This window comes from Antechinus flavipes, chromosome 3, assembly GCF_016432865.1.
Source record: "Antechinus flavipes isolate AdamAnt ecotype Samford, QLD, Australia chromosome 3, AdamAnt_v2, whole genome shotgun sequence".
Taxonomy (NCBI): Eukaryota; Metazoa; Chordata; class Mammalia; order Dasyuromorphia; family Dasyuridae; genus Antechinus; species Antechinus flavipes.
The window spans coordinates 274,968,569-274,986,738 of NC_067400.1; the positions used below are offsets into that span (position 1 = coordinate 274,968,569).

The 18,170-nt window shown below is 31.1% G+C and overlaps 1 protein-coding gene across 1 annotated transcript in view; it reads right to left on the reverse strand.

Moving 5' to 3' along the window:
- IL1RAPL1 (interleukin 1 receptor accessory protein like 1) overlaps positions 1–18,170 on the reverse strand; it is a 1,575,275-nt gene that overhangs the window by 330,354 nt on the left and 1,226,751 nt on the right. The window contains exon 6 of the mRNA XM_051985073.1: positions 13,391–13,465. Coding sequence (XP_051841033.1) covers positions 13,391–13,465 — 75 coding nt within the window. The remainder of the gene's footprint in view (positions 1–13,390; positions 13,466–18,170) is intronic.

The window sequence follows — 18,170 nt, forward strand, 5'->3', positions numbered from 1 at the left end:
TATTTTTAGAGTGTGATACATCAGTGATAAGGATTCATTTCAAATTTGGATTCATTAAAATGTCTGATATTTGATAACAACTCTACTAAGTCACTCTTTACTTTGATTCATCTGGAGATCTCCCTATATTACTAATTCTTGGAGTAGATCTTAACTCTTACCTATCCAAATTATAGTTTTAGCTCATAAATAGCTATTTGACATAGCTAGAGTAATGAATAGATTATTAATGCTAGCTTACCCATTTGTTTTCATTTAAATAATTCTGTCTTGTTATCACACCCAATGAAAGAAATTTAACTTAAAAATATACATTTCCTCAATCTTCTCAATCTTTTACTGAAATTGCTAACTTGTATACTCAATGAAACTGTTTGGGCCCAGAAACTGCCATTCTTAAATGTGAGTCCAAAGGATTTTTCTACCTAACACCACCTCTGATTTGCACATGCCAACAATCAATTCATTTATATTAAACAATGACACTACAATTCTTAGCAATTGGTCTACTATGACTGTCCGTAATCACTCTCAGGTGATTAAAATTTGGAAGAAAAACCTATGCAATAGAGTTAAAGAATTATTAGATTTTTACCTGCTTCATAGATTTCTTCTGTTTTTAAAAAGCAATTCAGTCATCAACTTCTGCAAGACACTTTTCTTATTCCTCCTAACTGTCCCTCCTTTCCATACTACTCTGTATATGTTTATATTAATCAATTTTATGTTTCTTGTATAAATTTGTTAATTTGCTTTGTAAATTTTTTTGGGGGGTCATCTCTTTGAGGATGTAGCCTCTTTGAAAATAAGGAAGGATATTTCCATTCTTTGTATTTGTATCTTCATTGTCTACCATAGTGCCTGGCATACATGTTGTAATAATAATAATAATAACTATGATTTATAAATAGCTTAAAATTTGTAAAGCACTTTACAAGTATCTTGTTTTAAACTCACAATAACCCTGGGAGGCAAGTTCTATTAACAAATATATAGATGTGAAGACTGAGGCAGATTGAATTTAAATAACTTGCTCAGGGCTACATAGCTGATAAGAAAGTTAGACACTAGGGATTCCAGGGCTTTATTCACCATGTCATCTAGGTATTTCTAAGAAGGATATGTTGATAGAGTCATAGAGTGCACTAAATGTTTCTCCTTTGAACTTGACAATAGATTGTATGCTTGCAGTGTGAAGATCAAATTGATTAAACTCCAAGAGACCAAAACAAAATTATGGGCATCATTTTCTAAGTCATGGAAGAATTAGAAGTTATATCAATGGAGGGAGTATCTCAATTGATGGCTTCACAAATCTTTTAAGCACTGAAGTAAGCCTTTCAGTAAAATTTCTTTATTTCTATGGGGATTAGATTGTCCCTCTCCCAGCCATTCTGTAACACTGTTCATTAGGTTTTCTAAAAGTCTGATGGCTAGGTTGTCATTCAAATAATGGAGGTCATAGGTATTGTAGGAACAGTGGTATCAGTAAATGGAAAGAGAGATGCTCTGCAGAAAAAAGCATTATATATTGATTGGTTGGTACTTGCATTCTTCAAGGCAATAGCCTAGTCAGCCTTTCCTTAGTTGTATAACTAAGGAGAAGCAATAGATAGAAGTTATGACTATTGTTGGAGTAAAATATTTCCTTTATTTCCTTTCTTATGTGAAGTTAACCAGAAATTATTAGATAAGTTTTGTCTTTGTAAAAATGAAATATGGAATTATGCAGTTAATTCAAGTGTAATTCCATTCTCCCAATTTTTCTTTTGCTGGAGACCATATAATTTAGGCAAAAATTCATATATTTTTTGGCCCAAATTATTTGTCTAATTTCCTTTATGCATTATACCATTTATGTAAATAGCTTTAGTCAACAAAACCCAAGTCTATACAATGGTGTGAATACAATTATGCTTTCCTCCCTAATTTAAGTTTAATTTGTATATGAGAATTTACTATGTACTACATACTCCACTCCTGAGATAAATGTTAATTTATTCTAGCAATACCAAATACTCATGAGATCTCTATCCCACTTTATATTATGATGACACATCGACACTCTGATTATCGCAACATATCTTAAAGGAAAAAAGTGGGATTAAAAACTTGCCATTCATGGAAAATAAAAATGACAATTTAAAAAATGTAACTATTATGAATTATATTTGTAGTACTTAAATATATATATATATTTAATATTAGTTACTTTAGAATGTTTTTTAAAATGTGATCAAGACTTCTGATGCATTTTTTCACTCTGCTGGTACAATTTTTAATGAGTCTAAGAGGTTTAGTGAAGAAATCAAGCCCAGTAATACATGTTATTCATAAAAGAGTTGTTTTTATTCTGCAAATCAACTTAACAGTATTGAAAGAGTCAGGACATTTATACTAAGAACTTATATCTCCAGCTAAAACCCTCACTTTTTTCCTTTTTTGAAGAAAGAAAACTAAATTCCATCTTTTCACTGAAAGTTTCCTGTGTTAGTATTACCTAATTATTTAAAGAAAACTTAATTGATGAAATATTTATTTTAGACAATAAGTAAGCAATAACACAGTTTTCCATGTTAAAAACAATTTCCTACAAAATTCAGTCAATTTAACCTAGAGAAATTAATAATATCTCAAAATTCTCTAGTTTATTATGGCTTATATAGTGTATGCATATATATATATATATATATACATATAGGTATATAATATATTTGAAATTCAGAATATCATTATGGTCACACAGTCAGTGGTGGTATAGGAATAAGAAACTTTTTCTTGCAATTTTTTCCCAAGGTCTTGACTCAACTCTTGAACTAGAATCCTCATAAGACTTAGAACTCTTCTACCACTATGCTGGTTCAACAGTTGAATGATTGATCCAAACTAGTTTGCTTATCTTATATAAAATCCAAGAGACATCATGTAATCTTCACAACTAAACATAAGAAGTTTCCTATATCTTGTCATATATTTAGAATTGCATGTATAAAAGTTTATAATTCTCTCAAATTAATTAAGGGCTTATTCACAGTTAGCTTATATCGTTTGATGGAATGAACTGGGATGTCAGGACCATTTTTGATCACATTAATTAGGGTAAATGTGGAACTCAATATTTCAAACATAACATATTCAAACATAATTTAATAATATTATTATTATAATTCTACTCCATAAGGTTGAAAAGAGCAAAGGGTGCTGTAAAACACCCTCAAAATATCTGATTTGCTCTTATATAAACAATTGGTTTCCCCTAAAACATGATCCTAGATTTCTTTTCTAGGGATTCTTCCTTGTGTCCTCAGAGCAACTAGGTAGCACAGTGCCTAGAATGCTGACTTCCCACCCTTTCTTTCCTTCTCTGTAAAGTAGCAATAACAGCACCTATCTGCTAGCATTGTTGGGAGGACAAATTGAGATGATATTTATTAAGCGTTTACAAATGTTAAAAAATAATATAAGTACCATCTAATGCTATTATTTAACTAAAACATTTATTTTGACTGATGGTGGTTGTAATGAGAGAATCCTATGACAAGAAGAGAAGGACAAAGCTTCAATAGTATGGATGACATTGTTCTTTCCCTTATGAGTATATGTGGAATCCATCAGTGTTGAAAAGGACAAAGGTAGCTTACATGGTTGATAGTAGTATGATCATGGTGTATCTAAGTCTACTACCTCCCTTCTACATTCAGCAATCTTTAGCAACATAGCTTACAGAGAGAACACCCAGGTACCTAGATGCTCAGTGGAGAGAGCTGGGCCTGGAACTAGGAAGACCTGAGTTAAAAATTCACCTTCAGATTCTCACTACTTGTGTGATCATGGGCAAATCACTTAATCTCTGTTTGGAAAAGGATATGGCAAACTACTCCAGTATTTTCGCTAAAAGAAATCCATAGATAGTACGATCCACAGGGTCACAGAGAGTTGGACATGACTGAATGAATAAAAAGCAAACAAAAACAAGATAGAAGTCCATTTTAACTCTCAAGCATACCTGGGGTATTTTTAAAGAAATCTTTTTATTTATGTTTAATTTGTATATGAGATATACACATCACTACTTACTTGACTATATAAAATTTTTATTGTTGTTCATTCATTTCAGTCATATCTGACTTTTTATTACCCTATTTGGAAATTTCTTGGCAAAAATGGCTGTATGAGGAAACTGAGGTAAACAGGATTAAATGAGTTGTGTAGTAACAATATTTTTTAAAACTACTTTTTAATCCTTATTTTCTCTTTTTTTATTATAACTTTTTAATGACAGTATATATGCATGGGTAATTTTTTACAACATTATCCCTTGCACTCACTTCTGTTCCAATTTTTCCCTTCCCTCTCTTCACCCCCTCCCTTAGATGGCAGGCAGTCTTATACATGTTAAATATGTTATATATAGTACATCCTAGATACAATATATGTGTGCAGAACCATACAGTTCTCTTATTGCACAGGAAGAATTGGATTCAGAAGGTAAAAAGAGTAACAATATTTTTTTTATTAAAAAATATAAAAGCTAATTTAGAAAGGGGTCATTTGAGTCACTTGTACTTTTCATGCATACCTTTTTTTCAACACCCATGGGATTGTCTTTGAATGTCTCAGATACATTCAAAGTCATCAAATATGGAAACTTATTGTTTCTAAGAACTATCTATATCTGGCATGTTATTGAGTACTTATGCCATTTTCAATGTAATCTAAAACATATTTTTTTAAAAATAGAACTAACTGCATTCTAGCTGGGAAAAATCTATATTAAAGCTGTGATCTTATTGTTTCACATACACACATTGACAAGAATGAAATAGAATACTCAATTTAAACTGCAGTGTTATTAGTTAAAAATATTCCTATTCCTGTACATATGCTGATGTCAATGGAGTTTTTGTTTTATCAAAGACTAAAGTAGAAAGAAAAAATAAATATTTTACCGTTGTTCTATTTCAGATTTATGCAAAAATACTATTGCCGTTTAGAAGTCCAATAATAATTTAAGTATTAAAAATGATATGATGTTTTGAATTATTCTCTTACATTCATAGAATCTTCAAGTAGGAAAGAATCTTGGTGTTCCTCTTGCTCACCCTCCGTCCAAAAAAAAGAGAATCCATTATAAAACATTCCTGATAGATGATTAAGCTTGGATTGATTGATCAAATGATAGGAAGCTCATTATATAAGAAGTCATCTACTTAATTATTAGGCAGCACTCATTTTAAGACCATTCTCCTCTATGTTGAGGCATTGGTATTAACAGTATTGATGTATTGCTCATTAAATGAGATTGTTATTTGTGTGTGTGTGTGTTAATGTCTCCAGTGTATCTCAGTCTAAAAATAATTCATTATTTAAAAAAGATACATTGGATTCATAGAAGGATTGTTTTGTATTTTCAAATTTTACTTTTTTGGCCTAATCTAAGAATAATGTTTTAATATGGTCCAATGCTTCTACTGAAGTCCATCTCTGCTTTAATAGTATGGTACAATTAGTGACCGTAGGCTCTCTCTGTTGAGATACAAGTTCTAGTGGGACCTAAAAAGTCAGAAAAGCTTTATATATGGATTATGCAATGAACTTTTCATACGCAGTATATGAGAATCAGTTTAGCTAAATTCAAAGAGTCTCATTGCCAAATGGCTTGCTATCATCTGATATCTTTTTTAACCCACAGAAATTAATTAAAGACCAATTACTCAGGTTTGGAAGGATTAATATATATCATCATGAAATCATGATATACTTGAATTGGTCTGAAATATTATTTAATCAATCAATCAACAAAAACCTATCATTTGCCAGGAATTATAATAGGCCAGTGGATATGGACAAAAATAAAACTGTTCCTGCCCTCAAACAATTTACATTCTTCTGGAGGAATGTTCTCCCATCAGTATACAAATATAAGGCTATTGAAAACATACACACACTTCTAAGATATGAGCAAATGTTTTTCTATTTTCACTTTTTTAAGACAAGATATTAAGTTTTTTTTGGAAGAGTACTAAGTGTTAAATATACCATGTAAAAGACTTATGAAACATACATTTTGGATTTTTAGGTTGTTTTTTGAAATAATGAGTAGTATGAAAATTCTTTAAGGAAGGAAGGAACAGAGGAGAGGTGCCTTATAGAAGCTCATTTCATAGCTCATACTGTGTCCTATAAGAATGACTAATTGAGGTTCCTTCAAGCTCAAACTTTCTATGATTGAAGAAATTATAGGCAAAATAGATATAACCATTTTTCAAATAGGCACAGGAATAAGCTTTCAGACAACACAGTAAGTCAAGCCCTTAGTTGGCATTGCCTGGAGATTTGGAAGCTGGAAATGTCAATTTTGTAGTCTGGAAATCTTAAAATTCATTGGCTTTCTCTTATTCTTCCTTGATATTTCTGTAACAACTGGAACTTTTCTCAGGTCTTCCTTTTGTTATTCTTTCCTTCCCTGGAAATTCTCAAATTGTTCCTTACTCTTGAATGCTAAAATTCCCTATAGGTCTGTCCTTTGCTCTACTTTCCCCCTATTTCTACAATCTCTACTTATTGATCTCCTCTATTCTTCTGGTTTCATCTATTATTTTTGTGCAGATGATTCTATATGATAGATGAAATAAGTGTGCGGATAAGATCACCAAGAGGAAGAATGCAAAGAGAGTATTCCATGTACAAAGACAGACAGGCATGCGCACTAGACATACCACATTATGCCATACCATGCCATATGTTCTATCTGCCTCTCAAACTATAGACCTGCTTATTTAATATTTCTACTTAAATCTGCTAGCACTTCAAATTCAACCTTCTCTAAGCTTGCTTTTTCTCATTAAATTACTTTTTTTTGAAAGATTTTATTTTTCCCAATTACACATAAAAACATTTTTAAAATTCCTATTTTTAAAATTTTACGTTCCAAATTCTTTCCCTACTTCATTCCTCTCCCCTTGTCTAAAGACAGCAAGCAATTTCACGTAGGTTATCCATATGCAATCATGCAAAACACATTCCATATCAGTCATGTTGTGAAAGAAAATACAGACCAAAATAAAAACCACAAAAAAAATAAGGGAAGTAAAAAATAGTATGCTTCGATCTGCATTCAAACTACACCAGCTCTTTCTTTTGACTTGGACAGAATTTTCCAATGTGAGTCCTTTGGAATTGGAACATTATATTATTAAAAATAGCTATCATTCACAATCGATCATCCTACAATATTGCTGTTACTATGTACAATATTCTCCTGGTTCTTCTCATTTCATTTTGCATTGATTCATGTAAGTCTTTCCAGTCCCCCCCCCCCAAATTATTGATTAAACTATTTCTGTTAATACTGCCTAGTTACTCATTCCCCTAGTTACTCATATTTGAAAATCTGAATTATCAATGACTCCTTATTTTCTCCCCTCACATTTACTTATTTACTAAATTCTGAAAATTTGTCTCTCTGCAATAATATTTTATACTCATCCACTTCTTTTCTTCTCCCCTGCCACTCTTTCTTTAGCTTCTGCTATGGGATCATGCTGATTGATAAAGGCCCATCATTGCTAGATAACTAACCAATTGGCATGCTGTTTTCCTGCAACAACATTGTTCACTCTATGTCTCAGCATTCTTTCTCTCTCTCTCTTTCTCTCACTCTCTTATTCTCTCTCTCTCTCTCTCTCTCTCTCTCTCTTTTTCTCTCTTTTTCTCTCTCTCTCTCTGTCTCTGTCTTTTTCTCCTTTCTGTCTCTCTGTCTCTGTCTTTCTGTTTCTCCTCTTTCTTCCTTTCCCTCTTCCCACCTCTCTCCACCTCTCTGTCTCTCTCTGTCTCTCTATCTCTGTTCCTATCTCTCTCTTGCTTTGGGAATAGTAATAAAAACAATACTACTATTGTTTCTGAAAAAGGGCACTTCATTTGAGGACCTTATTGCTCCCTGCAAAATCTTTGTGACTTTGCCCTTCTCTGGCCACCATTCTCCTATATATGTTGTTTCTTCCTATTAGAATTTAAGCTACTTGAGGGCATGAACTATCTTTCTTATGTATTTGTGTCTCCAGAACTTAGTACAGTTCCATCTAACATTTTTTAAAGGTGCTAGATACAATACAAAGAATAAAGTAAGATCATCTCTGCTTTCAGGGAAGTTTTACTTTATGTGGGTATTTGGTAGAAGGAAACATCATGATAAAAATAGGAAACTGGCCACTGATCTCAGTACTTTTGAGCATGAGCAGAATGTAACTGATATAATTCCTTAAATGCAAGCAGATAGGCAGCTGGCTTCTGGGAAACTCATAATGGAGTGCCTTGGAGAAATATTGAATCATAAAAAGACATTCTATAACTGCTTCCACTCTGATAACCACTTGGCTCACTCCCTGTTATTCAAGCTATCAAAACCTTCAGCCTGGCATACTACAATACCCTGCTAATTAGTTTCTCTACCTGAAGTCTGTCCTTCCTCTAATCTACTTTATATATTGCTTGCCAGATAGATTAATCTGAAATATTCATAATTCATAACTATGATCATGTAACTATATGATTTAAAAACTGCCACTGGCTATGGGATATATTCCAAATTTGTGAGCCTTAAAACTTCTGGCTTCTGCCTATTTTGTCAGCCTTTTCTCACACACTGACCTTGATTTGCTCTGCAACACAGTTAAACTGGAGCATTCTCAATTTTTCATCCTTTCTCACCTCAATGACTTTGCTAACTGTTATTATCAACTGTTCTTCTAAACATCTCTACTCTTTGATAGTATATGCTCTTCAAAGTTCAGCTTAAATATTACTTTTTCCATCAAAAAATTTTCCTTTCAGAGAGGAGAAGGAGAGAATAGCTTTCCGTGTTCTAAACATTATTGTAGTTATTGTATCTCTGGGGGAGGGGAGTTGATGCCATCATGTGTTCAAACTTTTTTTTTTTTTTTTATTTCTTGCTATTGAATCCAGTTTCTTGAGTGCAAAGATGATGTTTTATTTATCTTTTTATGTTCCTCAGTCCTTAGCATATTTGATTTTCATCTAATAAGTATTCCAAGAATGTTTATTGAATGTTGATTGAGGAAAAAGGGGACAAGACTCAAAGTTTAGAGGGATGACTTAGACAAAAATAAGTGACTGCTTTTGGCTGCTTTTCTCTTTAAAGAGAAATGAAAAACTTGAAAAACAGAAGGATATGAGATCTAAGAAAAGGAAAACAGAATTGGAAAATGTAGGTAACAATGGGGAAAAAAAACTTACCTGACTCCAAATTTTCCCTAGCATCAATTCTGTACAAAAGTATTCTCCATGAAAGATTTTTTTTTCTTTTACAACAGAATAGATGCAGTTTAGATGAGAAAATGACATTTAACTCTAAACCATAGACCAACTACTTCTTTTTATTCATAAAAATCTTTTAAAGTGACTGGCAATTATAAAAGAGAATGATTTACACTGTTAAATTATGTTGTGTACAAAATAACCCTCCCTCCTGTCTAATGCCTAAATGAAATTTTAATGTAGATAACGAGTATTACCTTTGACCCACACTTTAACTTCAATACTAGCACAACATTCAATTTGATTTTTTTAAATATGTGTGTATGTAGTTGAATGTTTAATACAGTGCAACCCGAAAGTAGGTTCTGAATGGCATATTCACAGATGATTGGAATATATATATATGTGTGTGTGTGTGTGTGTATAAATGCATATATCCAAATTTGCTTTTAAGTTTCACTCTGTTGGCAACCATTTATTAAGTTACTCCCATACTTTAGCTGTTCAATTCCCTCATTTTTCTTAAAACTGGCAGTTTTTCAATCTTTAGAATGTTCTTTGTATATTTAATTAGTCTATATTAACTAAATGGAATGATTATTAATAATAATTATTATTATTACATTGGGGCAAGCATCATATTAAACACTTTTTCAAATATTGTTTTATTTAATCCTCAAAACAAAAACAGTAGAAAGAAAATGTTATTGTTATCCCCAATTTACAGTTGAGACAACTTGGGTAAATAGAAGTTAGATGACTTCAGAAAGTTATACAATTAGTAGGTTTTGAACTTGGGTCTTCCTGATTTCAACCCCAATCCTCTACCCACTGTGCCATCTAGCTGTCTTTTAAAAATTAAAATAATTTAATTTAGTAATTTAAAATAAAATAATTTAATAATTTAAAAATGTTATTAATATTTCCCTCTGTTTTCTTACATTTGTAATGCCTCAGTTTTCCTGCCATAGTTTCCCTGAATAGTAATACCCCAGTTTCCCTGAACTATTATGCTATACCCTGAATAAAATATTATGGCCATCCCCATCTTTTCTCACCCCATTAAACTCTGGTCACTCTCACATTCCAGTGAGTCATAAAACTCCAGATGGCTTTTCTCAAATGCCTGCTGGGATTTGCCCCTCAGAATCTTATCTCCTGCCCTTGACCTCCTTATCTTGACCCCCAATCTGTCAGGACTAAGTTATGATCCTTTTCTGAAATTATGACTAATCCAATGTTCTGTTCCCTCCACCCCCCTCCTTTTCCCCACCTTTGTTTCCCTGATGAGGAAGCCCTATAAAAGTCTCTGGAATTAATTGCTCATTGCTGGGTTTTGAGACAAGAGTCCCATTCAATTAGCTAGGAATTGGACATCTTTTGAACATGAGAATGTTCAATTGCTAGCCCAAATTCTCCACTATTAAAATATTAAGATCCTAATCTTTGTCTTGCCTCAATTTCTCTGGCATTACACACTGTACTAGAAAAGGCAATATGGAATAGTAGATAAATAGTTGGACTTGAAGGAAATTGCTACAAATGTGCATTTTGTTACAAATCCCAATTTTTAAGGAAGTCACTGAACCTGTTGGTGATTTGGGCAATTCAGGGAGACTATCTATTACAAGGAAGGTGTGACTTCCATTGGTAGAGGTATTTTTGTCACTAGAAGTTCCCATAATGTGAAATCTCAGGTTTAGTTGCTATCTGATCTTTTACTAGTCCTTTCCTAATCAATTACTATATTCAATGAATCTGAGATTCTCAATAATTTATAAAAAGTATTATTAAACATATTAAATCAAGTGTTGGTTGAATATGTTTCTAGTAAGACACACATTTATTTGGCTAAATCTCTGTTCTCTTTCAAAGATCAATAATGATCTTATAAACTCAAAAACGAGATCAGAAAGAGCCAAATTTTAAAACAGGCTAATCTAGTTTGAGTTAATCTGTTAATCAAATCTAGTATTCACCTTCTTTTTGACAATGACAATGTAATAATATGCATATCTCCAATAGCATTTTGGGAACAGATTGTTCTATAATTTTTATCACACTTTCAAATTTGCATTTGAAATTGTTACATTTCCAACTTGTTTTTCTTACTCATCAACAAATAGTTTTGGGAAAAATGATTTCTAGCCTTAAGAAAATATCTGACAAATTACTCATTTCACTTTATGAAACATTGTTATTAGGAAGTTAAGTGCAATATGATACTGTATACTGAGAAATAAAAACAATGATTAGTGTGTTTCTAAATCAAAAGATTCTTTTGAATACAATATCAAAAATATTTAAAATGTATTTCATTTTTTTCCAGGATATTATTGATAGCAAGGAACACCACCCAGGACATTGCTAATTTTGCACGATTAATCCAGAAATGACTTTCCCAAGTATCAACTTAACTATTTGCACATGGATATTTCTTCAAATTTATATACATTTTTATGAGGAAATAGTCATTTAATAATTGTTCCAATGAAACAGCAGCAATAGTAGCAACAATAGCAATAATAAAAACAATAAAAACCTATTTAAAAAAATTAAGCTATGACTAGCTTGATTTGAATAGCTAAATCTTTGTGTAGATCAAATTGGGATTTCTTATACAACTTCTCATCAGCATTACACACAAGCTTTCAGCTCGTTCTGCAAAGTATATCTTGTATTTATATGGCATTATGTGCCCAAAATGCAAACTTCAAAACTAAAATGAGAAACTTGTAGCATAGTGTTTTGGCGTGGCTTTAAATAAATTTTACATAACATTTCTATCTTAAAGTTAATGTTGTTATTTTGTTAATGCATAATTTTTGTATTCTAATTCCATTCAATGAAGGTATTTTATTGATCTTAAGACTGCCATCATGATCTTTTTAATTATGTTATATTGGATCAGAATATGGAGAGCCATTAAACTCACTTGTAAACCAAAATAATGAATTCTCAAACATGATTATAATTTAAAATTATATAAATAATTCATAAGGGTAAAGTTATTAAATTTCACATTTTTCCAAATAGAAGAAACTTTACAAATGTATCAGTATTCATATGTCTATATGTCTATACACATACATATATAAGCATAAGTATATATACACATAGTGTATAAGCATATATATGTATATGCAATTGTTTTAACTTGTAAATCCAACTATAATACCAAATGATTTTCTGCTAAACATACTACAAAGTTTATGTACATACAACAACCTTCAAAATAAAAATCAAAACAGAGAATTTTAATCCATTTGTCAATTTACAAAATGATTAACAACTTATCAGAATAATTTAGTTCTTTGTGAGTATAGCAACAGCAGAGTAGGATCAGAAGAGTTGACCCATCCAATATCTTATACTTACCAATAAGACTGTCAAATATCAGGGAGTCAGAAAACTATTCTTTGATTAGATAAGACATTGGACCAAAATTATCCAGTAATTTGGTCTTGGTCTGTTTTTACTATATTTACACTATTACTATAGTTACACATTAAAGAATTATTTAAAAGACTTAACAGAATATTTCCAATTATAATTCAATTGTTTTTGAATAACTCTGTCAATACATTTTTTATGTTTTAGCAAGAGTGTCCATTGTAATTGAATAGGACAAGAAGTACACAATTACCATATTATAATGATAGATTTATAAAGAAGTTCTAAACTTTATAATCTTTTCTCCTGTATGAAATTTTGTTTAAAAATATTACTATACTACACTAATACCCATTTTCAATAAATTAATATTCAATTAAAAATGTTTGGATACTTGTGTGTTTCAATTTTAACTATTGTGAGCAGAGTTATAACACAATCTAAAGAGAATAGTTAATTTGAAGCACACTGAGACAAAACCATTAAATAAATACAACATTAAATAAATATACCTTTATAGGGTGGCTAGGCTTGTCAATGAGCTTTTTTGGGTATAATAGGTCACATATTATAGCTTATGTTGAGTCTCTTTCCATCAGATATGTAAAACCTTAAGTGGATACTTAATCAGGCATGGAAACATAACAGGTTTGTATACAAGATCAACCAGAACGCAAATACCAAAAAAATATATATCCTTGATAAAGCAAAAGTTACTCACCTAACTGGGTCTCCTGAATTGTCAGTTTACTTTCCAAAGGGTACAAAAGTTTTGGTGGTTTATCTGTCAGTGGAGCTAAAACAAAAAGAAACAAATCAGATACTATGGTTGTGTATATAGCATATTATACAATTGATTATATCAATTGTATCTCAAAGTATTTTATCAAATCATTTTGATTAAGAAATAGCTTTCTTATTGTAGTCAACAATCCTCTTAGATGAAAAGGAGATAAACACACTGATTCTAAATTCTCTAAATAAGACTGGATATTCCTTAAAATTTTTAAAAATATCTAGAGAAATATTTAATTTATAACCTTCTATTTCTTTATAAAATTTCCCATAGTTTTTTATTTATAGATAAACCATAATAAATACAACTACAACAAATATTAATAATATAAAATATATATAATATGGAATCTTGCTAAATATTTAATATTAATTTGGTGAATATTTGTGTATCTTGATCCTTTAACTTTTCAGCAGATTCCTCCTTATATTAGACTGTACTGTTTCATATTTATGCCACTAAGTCCTCTTATTATTTACTTCCTAAAACTTCCTTTTATGGATTGAGTAGCTAAATGATTTTGTTGTGCTCATGCCCAGCCACAAAATCCCAGTAATGACACATCTAAAGTGATTTCCATTAGTTCAAAGTAAATCTTTTAATACTGTTTTTCATTATAAGTATTATTAATTTATTGTTGCTTTCGTTAAGTATAAATTTGGCAGATCTCTGCTCTTAGGTTCATTCAGTTTATCTAGATACTAGCTCTAAAAAAGACTGAACTATCTAGAACATTAAGCCAATCATGAGTTTTCAAAAAAGCAGTGAATCTTCCCTTTTGTTTTATTTAAGTAACTAGATTATAAGACAAATGACCAATTCTCTTCCATTAAGCTTTGTTTTTCTGATATGGTTAAAATATGTGTTTCTTATAATCTTCCATATCATTTCCCACTCCTTATCAAGTACAGAAATGATCAGTTATGAGTGAATGAACTGAATTTTCTGCTTTGAAGACCTTGTTCTTTCTTTGCCAATTTGGCATGTCAATCCAGGTAAGGTCTGGAATGTTGATCAAGACAGTAGCATCAGGATTTGACCAGATCTTCTCATTTCCAAAAGGATCAAGAATGAAAATTGGTCCACCAACTATTTTCCATCAGTTTTAAGAAGAGAATGGCTTGGAAAAATAACAAATTATCATAATTCATTGGAAAATATGAACCCATATCAAGGTGATTTAATCTATATTTATAGGAATAATCTTTAAAACTGAATGGAATCAAATATTCACCCATACTTACTTGAAATTTATTTTGAATTTGTTTTCTTTTCTATTTTGTAATGATCAGGATAGGGAGACAAAGAGAAGCTCATAGAAATGGTGACTCACAATTTTTATTAATGGAATTGGGGCCTCACAAATATATCCTATTGTTTCCTTACAGATCCTAATTGACTATATTTATCTTCTAAATGTAATTTTGCTGAATCACTGAACATTAGCAGACTGGTTCTCTCATTCTCTGAAAATTGCACTTTATAAGATGTTGGAGTTAGAAGAAAGTTTCTTTGTAAGTAGATTGTCAAGTTCAACCACCTCATGTTTCAGTTGAAAGAAGCAATGTTCTATGTAAACTTATTTTGTATTTAATTTATACTTTAATATATTTAACACATACTGGTCATGCTGCCATCTAGGGGAAGGGATGGGGGAAAGGAGGGGAAAAATTGGGACGAAAGGTTTGGTAATTGTCAATGCTGTAAAATTACCCATGCATATAACTTGTAAATAAAAAAGCTATAATTAAAAAAAAAAAGAAAGAAGTGATGTTCTGAGAAGAGATTCAGGAGCATGGTAATGATGAAATCCCAGACCCTCAATTTATGCTAATGGATTTTGAACTGAACTAAAATTAAATATATATGTATATATGCCAGGCTTTAAAAAGAACTGATTTCTTTAATCATTTAAATTTATAAAATAATTTAGTGATGCCAAATAATTAAGTTAAATGGATTGTATAATATTAAGCAGATCATGAACAAAAGTATATTATTGGACAATAAAAATTATTGGATAGTAATTTAAAGTTAAATTAAATTTGTTAAGAACATGTAATATAAATATATATAAACATAGTATATACATATATATATATAATTGTCATAAATAAATATCCATATAATATAGATATAAAAATATAAGTTTCTGAATTTATATATAAACCTCTGGCCAAATTGCCTTGTATGTCTATTGAGATTTGTACCTACCTATTTATTTATATCTGCATTTCAGTTATAAAACACCCTTTTTGATTCCCACACATATACTTCAGAAAGTCAATAGTCAATAAACATTTATTAAGACATACAATGTCCCAGGTATCATGCTGGGGATACAAATAAGAAAAAGACCAGCTAATCCCTGACCTCAATAAGTAGAGAATTTCATGGAAGGAGACAATAAAGAAAAGAAAGTTGAAAGGGAAGGAACCACAGGAATATGGTATTCATGAGTTGGAAACAAGCGGAGCAGCTGATGGGAAATAAAATTAGCAGGAAAATTCTGAGCCATCTATACAGAGATGTTTCACGGAAGTCAGTGTTTAACAACCATTTTTGGGATGGAATAATATCTGTTCCTGGGATGTCACATTTGATAACTTGGACAGAACAGTGACAGTAAACTTAGTATTTGGTTTTAAACCCTAGTTTTTCTAACTGCTAGTTTATAATTTCAGGCAAATTAGATCCTAATAAATGCTTTAGTTCCTTGATAAAAACATGGTTTGCTTGATGATTTCTATTCCCTTTCTGTTCTAAATGCTCAGATCTTTATGATATAAGCCTTTTTCATGGAAGAGTTGTCATGGACTTATCAACTAAAATATTTTTATTTTCTAGATTTTTTATCTGCTTGAAATTACATATGGATGAAAACTTCTAGAAAAGTCAGTAGCTTACCTATTGGATTAAACAAAACAGTAATTAGTAAAGCTAATATTCAAATGCTCAGCTACACACAAGTGACAAATTTTGCTATCACAATAGATGAACATGCATCAAAATATTCACAAATTCAATTCTTGACACAGAAAACAAAATTGAATTGAAAGAATACTGAGACAATGGGAAGGACACAATCCTATTTTTAGTTCATTTATTCAGATCCAATATATAATTGAAAGAAATATCAAGAAAATTACTTCCAAATAAACAAAATGAAATTATTTGAATCAGACTACGACCAGATCAACTTGCATTTTATCAGCAAGAAAATTGCAGGCCTTTGGGCTATTTCATATATGTTTGTAGATACTATGAACTACTTACTCTATGTGTCCTAAGAGTTTACAAATCACTAGCAAGATAGACTGAAATATCATAATGCAGTTTCAAGAAAATATTCTAACTGCTGATTGTTGGGAATATGTAGCAGTAGCAGCAGACAGTCTTACTTGACATGTTTGGGAATGAGGATTGATCTCTTTTATCATAAGTACCAGTTAGCGAAACAATAAAGGAATAATCTGGGACAAGATCTGAAAAGTGAATCCACATGTACTTTGTGGAGCACAGACTCTGTTTTGCTAGAACAGAAAGTTTTGCAGAATTTTGGTCTTTTAAGTTGGTACTTTTCTCTATCATGATCGTGGTACTATACACAGATGAATAATAGCATGTATGAAACTGGAAGTGATATATTTTTGCAATGAATATTTTAACTTGGAGTTTCATTATTTAGAATTATGAAACTCTTTTCCTTAATTTGGTGAAAGCCCACAGTTTTGCTCTTTCATTCACTGTTTATCTGGGAAAACTGAGAGATGAGAGATGAGAGATATAGCAAAATCCAGTGAATTGCTAGATTCTGAATCAGAGAAATTAGATTTGAATTTCAACTCTGTCTCTTACCAGTATGATATTGGGCAAGTCACTTACCCTTTCTAGGACTCACTATCTATGCAATGAATGGGGTTGGATTAGATGTCATTAAAAAACTTGTGGGTGAATTTTGACCAAATCGTTTAGTAAATCCCACTAAAATGAAATTGTATTAATATCAAGAATAAGGACTCAAAAGACAGTGAATAGAGTAACAAATTTAACCCAATGAAAGCAAGGGGGGAAAACTGAAATAGGGAAAATGTATTAAAATGAAGTTTTAAAACAAAGGTAAAGGAATAATTCATATGTATATTTCATTTATAGTTTCAAATAATTCATTTAGAACTCAAGACCCAAAGTGTCTCTTTTACCATTTGTCAAGTATGTTGGACGAGGCATCCAAATTTTGGGGATTAAACACACAAAAGGGGTTGATGGTTATTATTTCTCTGACTTGATAATATCTTCACAGGTTGCTATTGACAGGTAATAGGATGAGCCTCACTGAGAAGAAGAGAAAGGTACGGACTATAACTATTATTGAGCCCAATTTCATATCATATATTCTTGATTTCTGTATCCTTTGAAAGTTTCAGTAATAGTAAAATTAGCACTATTGTCTCTAGGAATAGTTATTCTAAGTTATATTCATATCTTGAAGGCCTTTAGGGCTAAGTCCTATCAATAATTCCATTTCCAAATGGGTCCTGTTAACTGGATCTACTTTTTAAAAATACCAGCATCCTATGGGTAGCTGTCTATGCTCTTGCTGAACTAACTGTAAGAAATATTTTAATAGTGAGCCAAATGAGTGATATCTCTTTTTTCCCTAGAAAGATGGGAATAAACATCTAATTTATTTATGAGAATATAT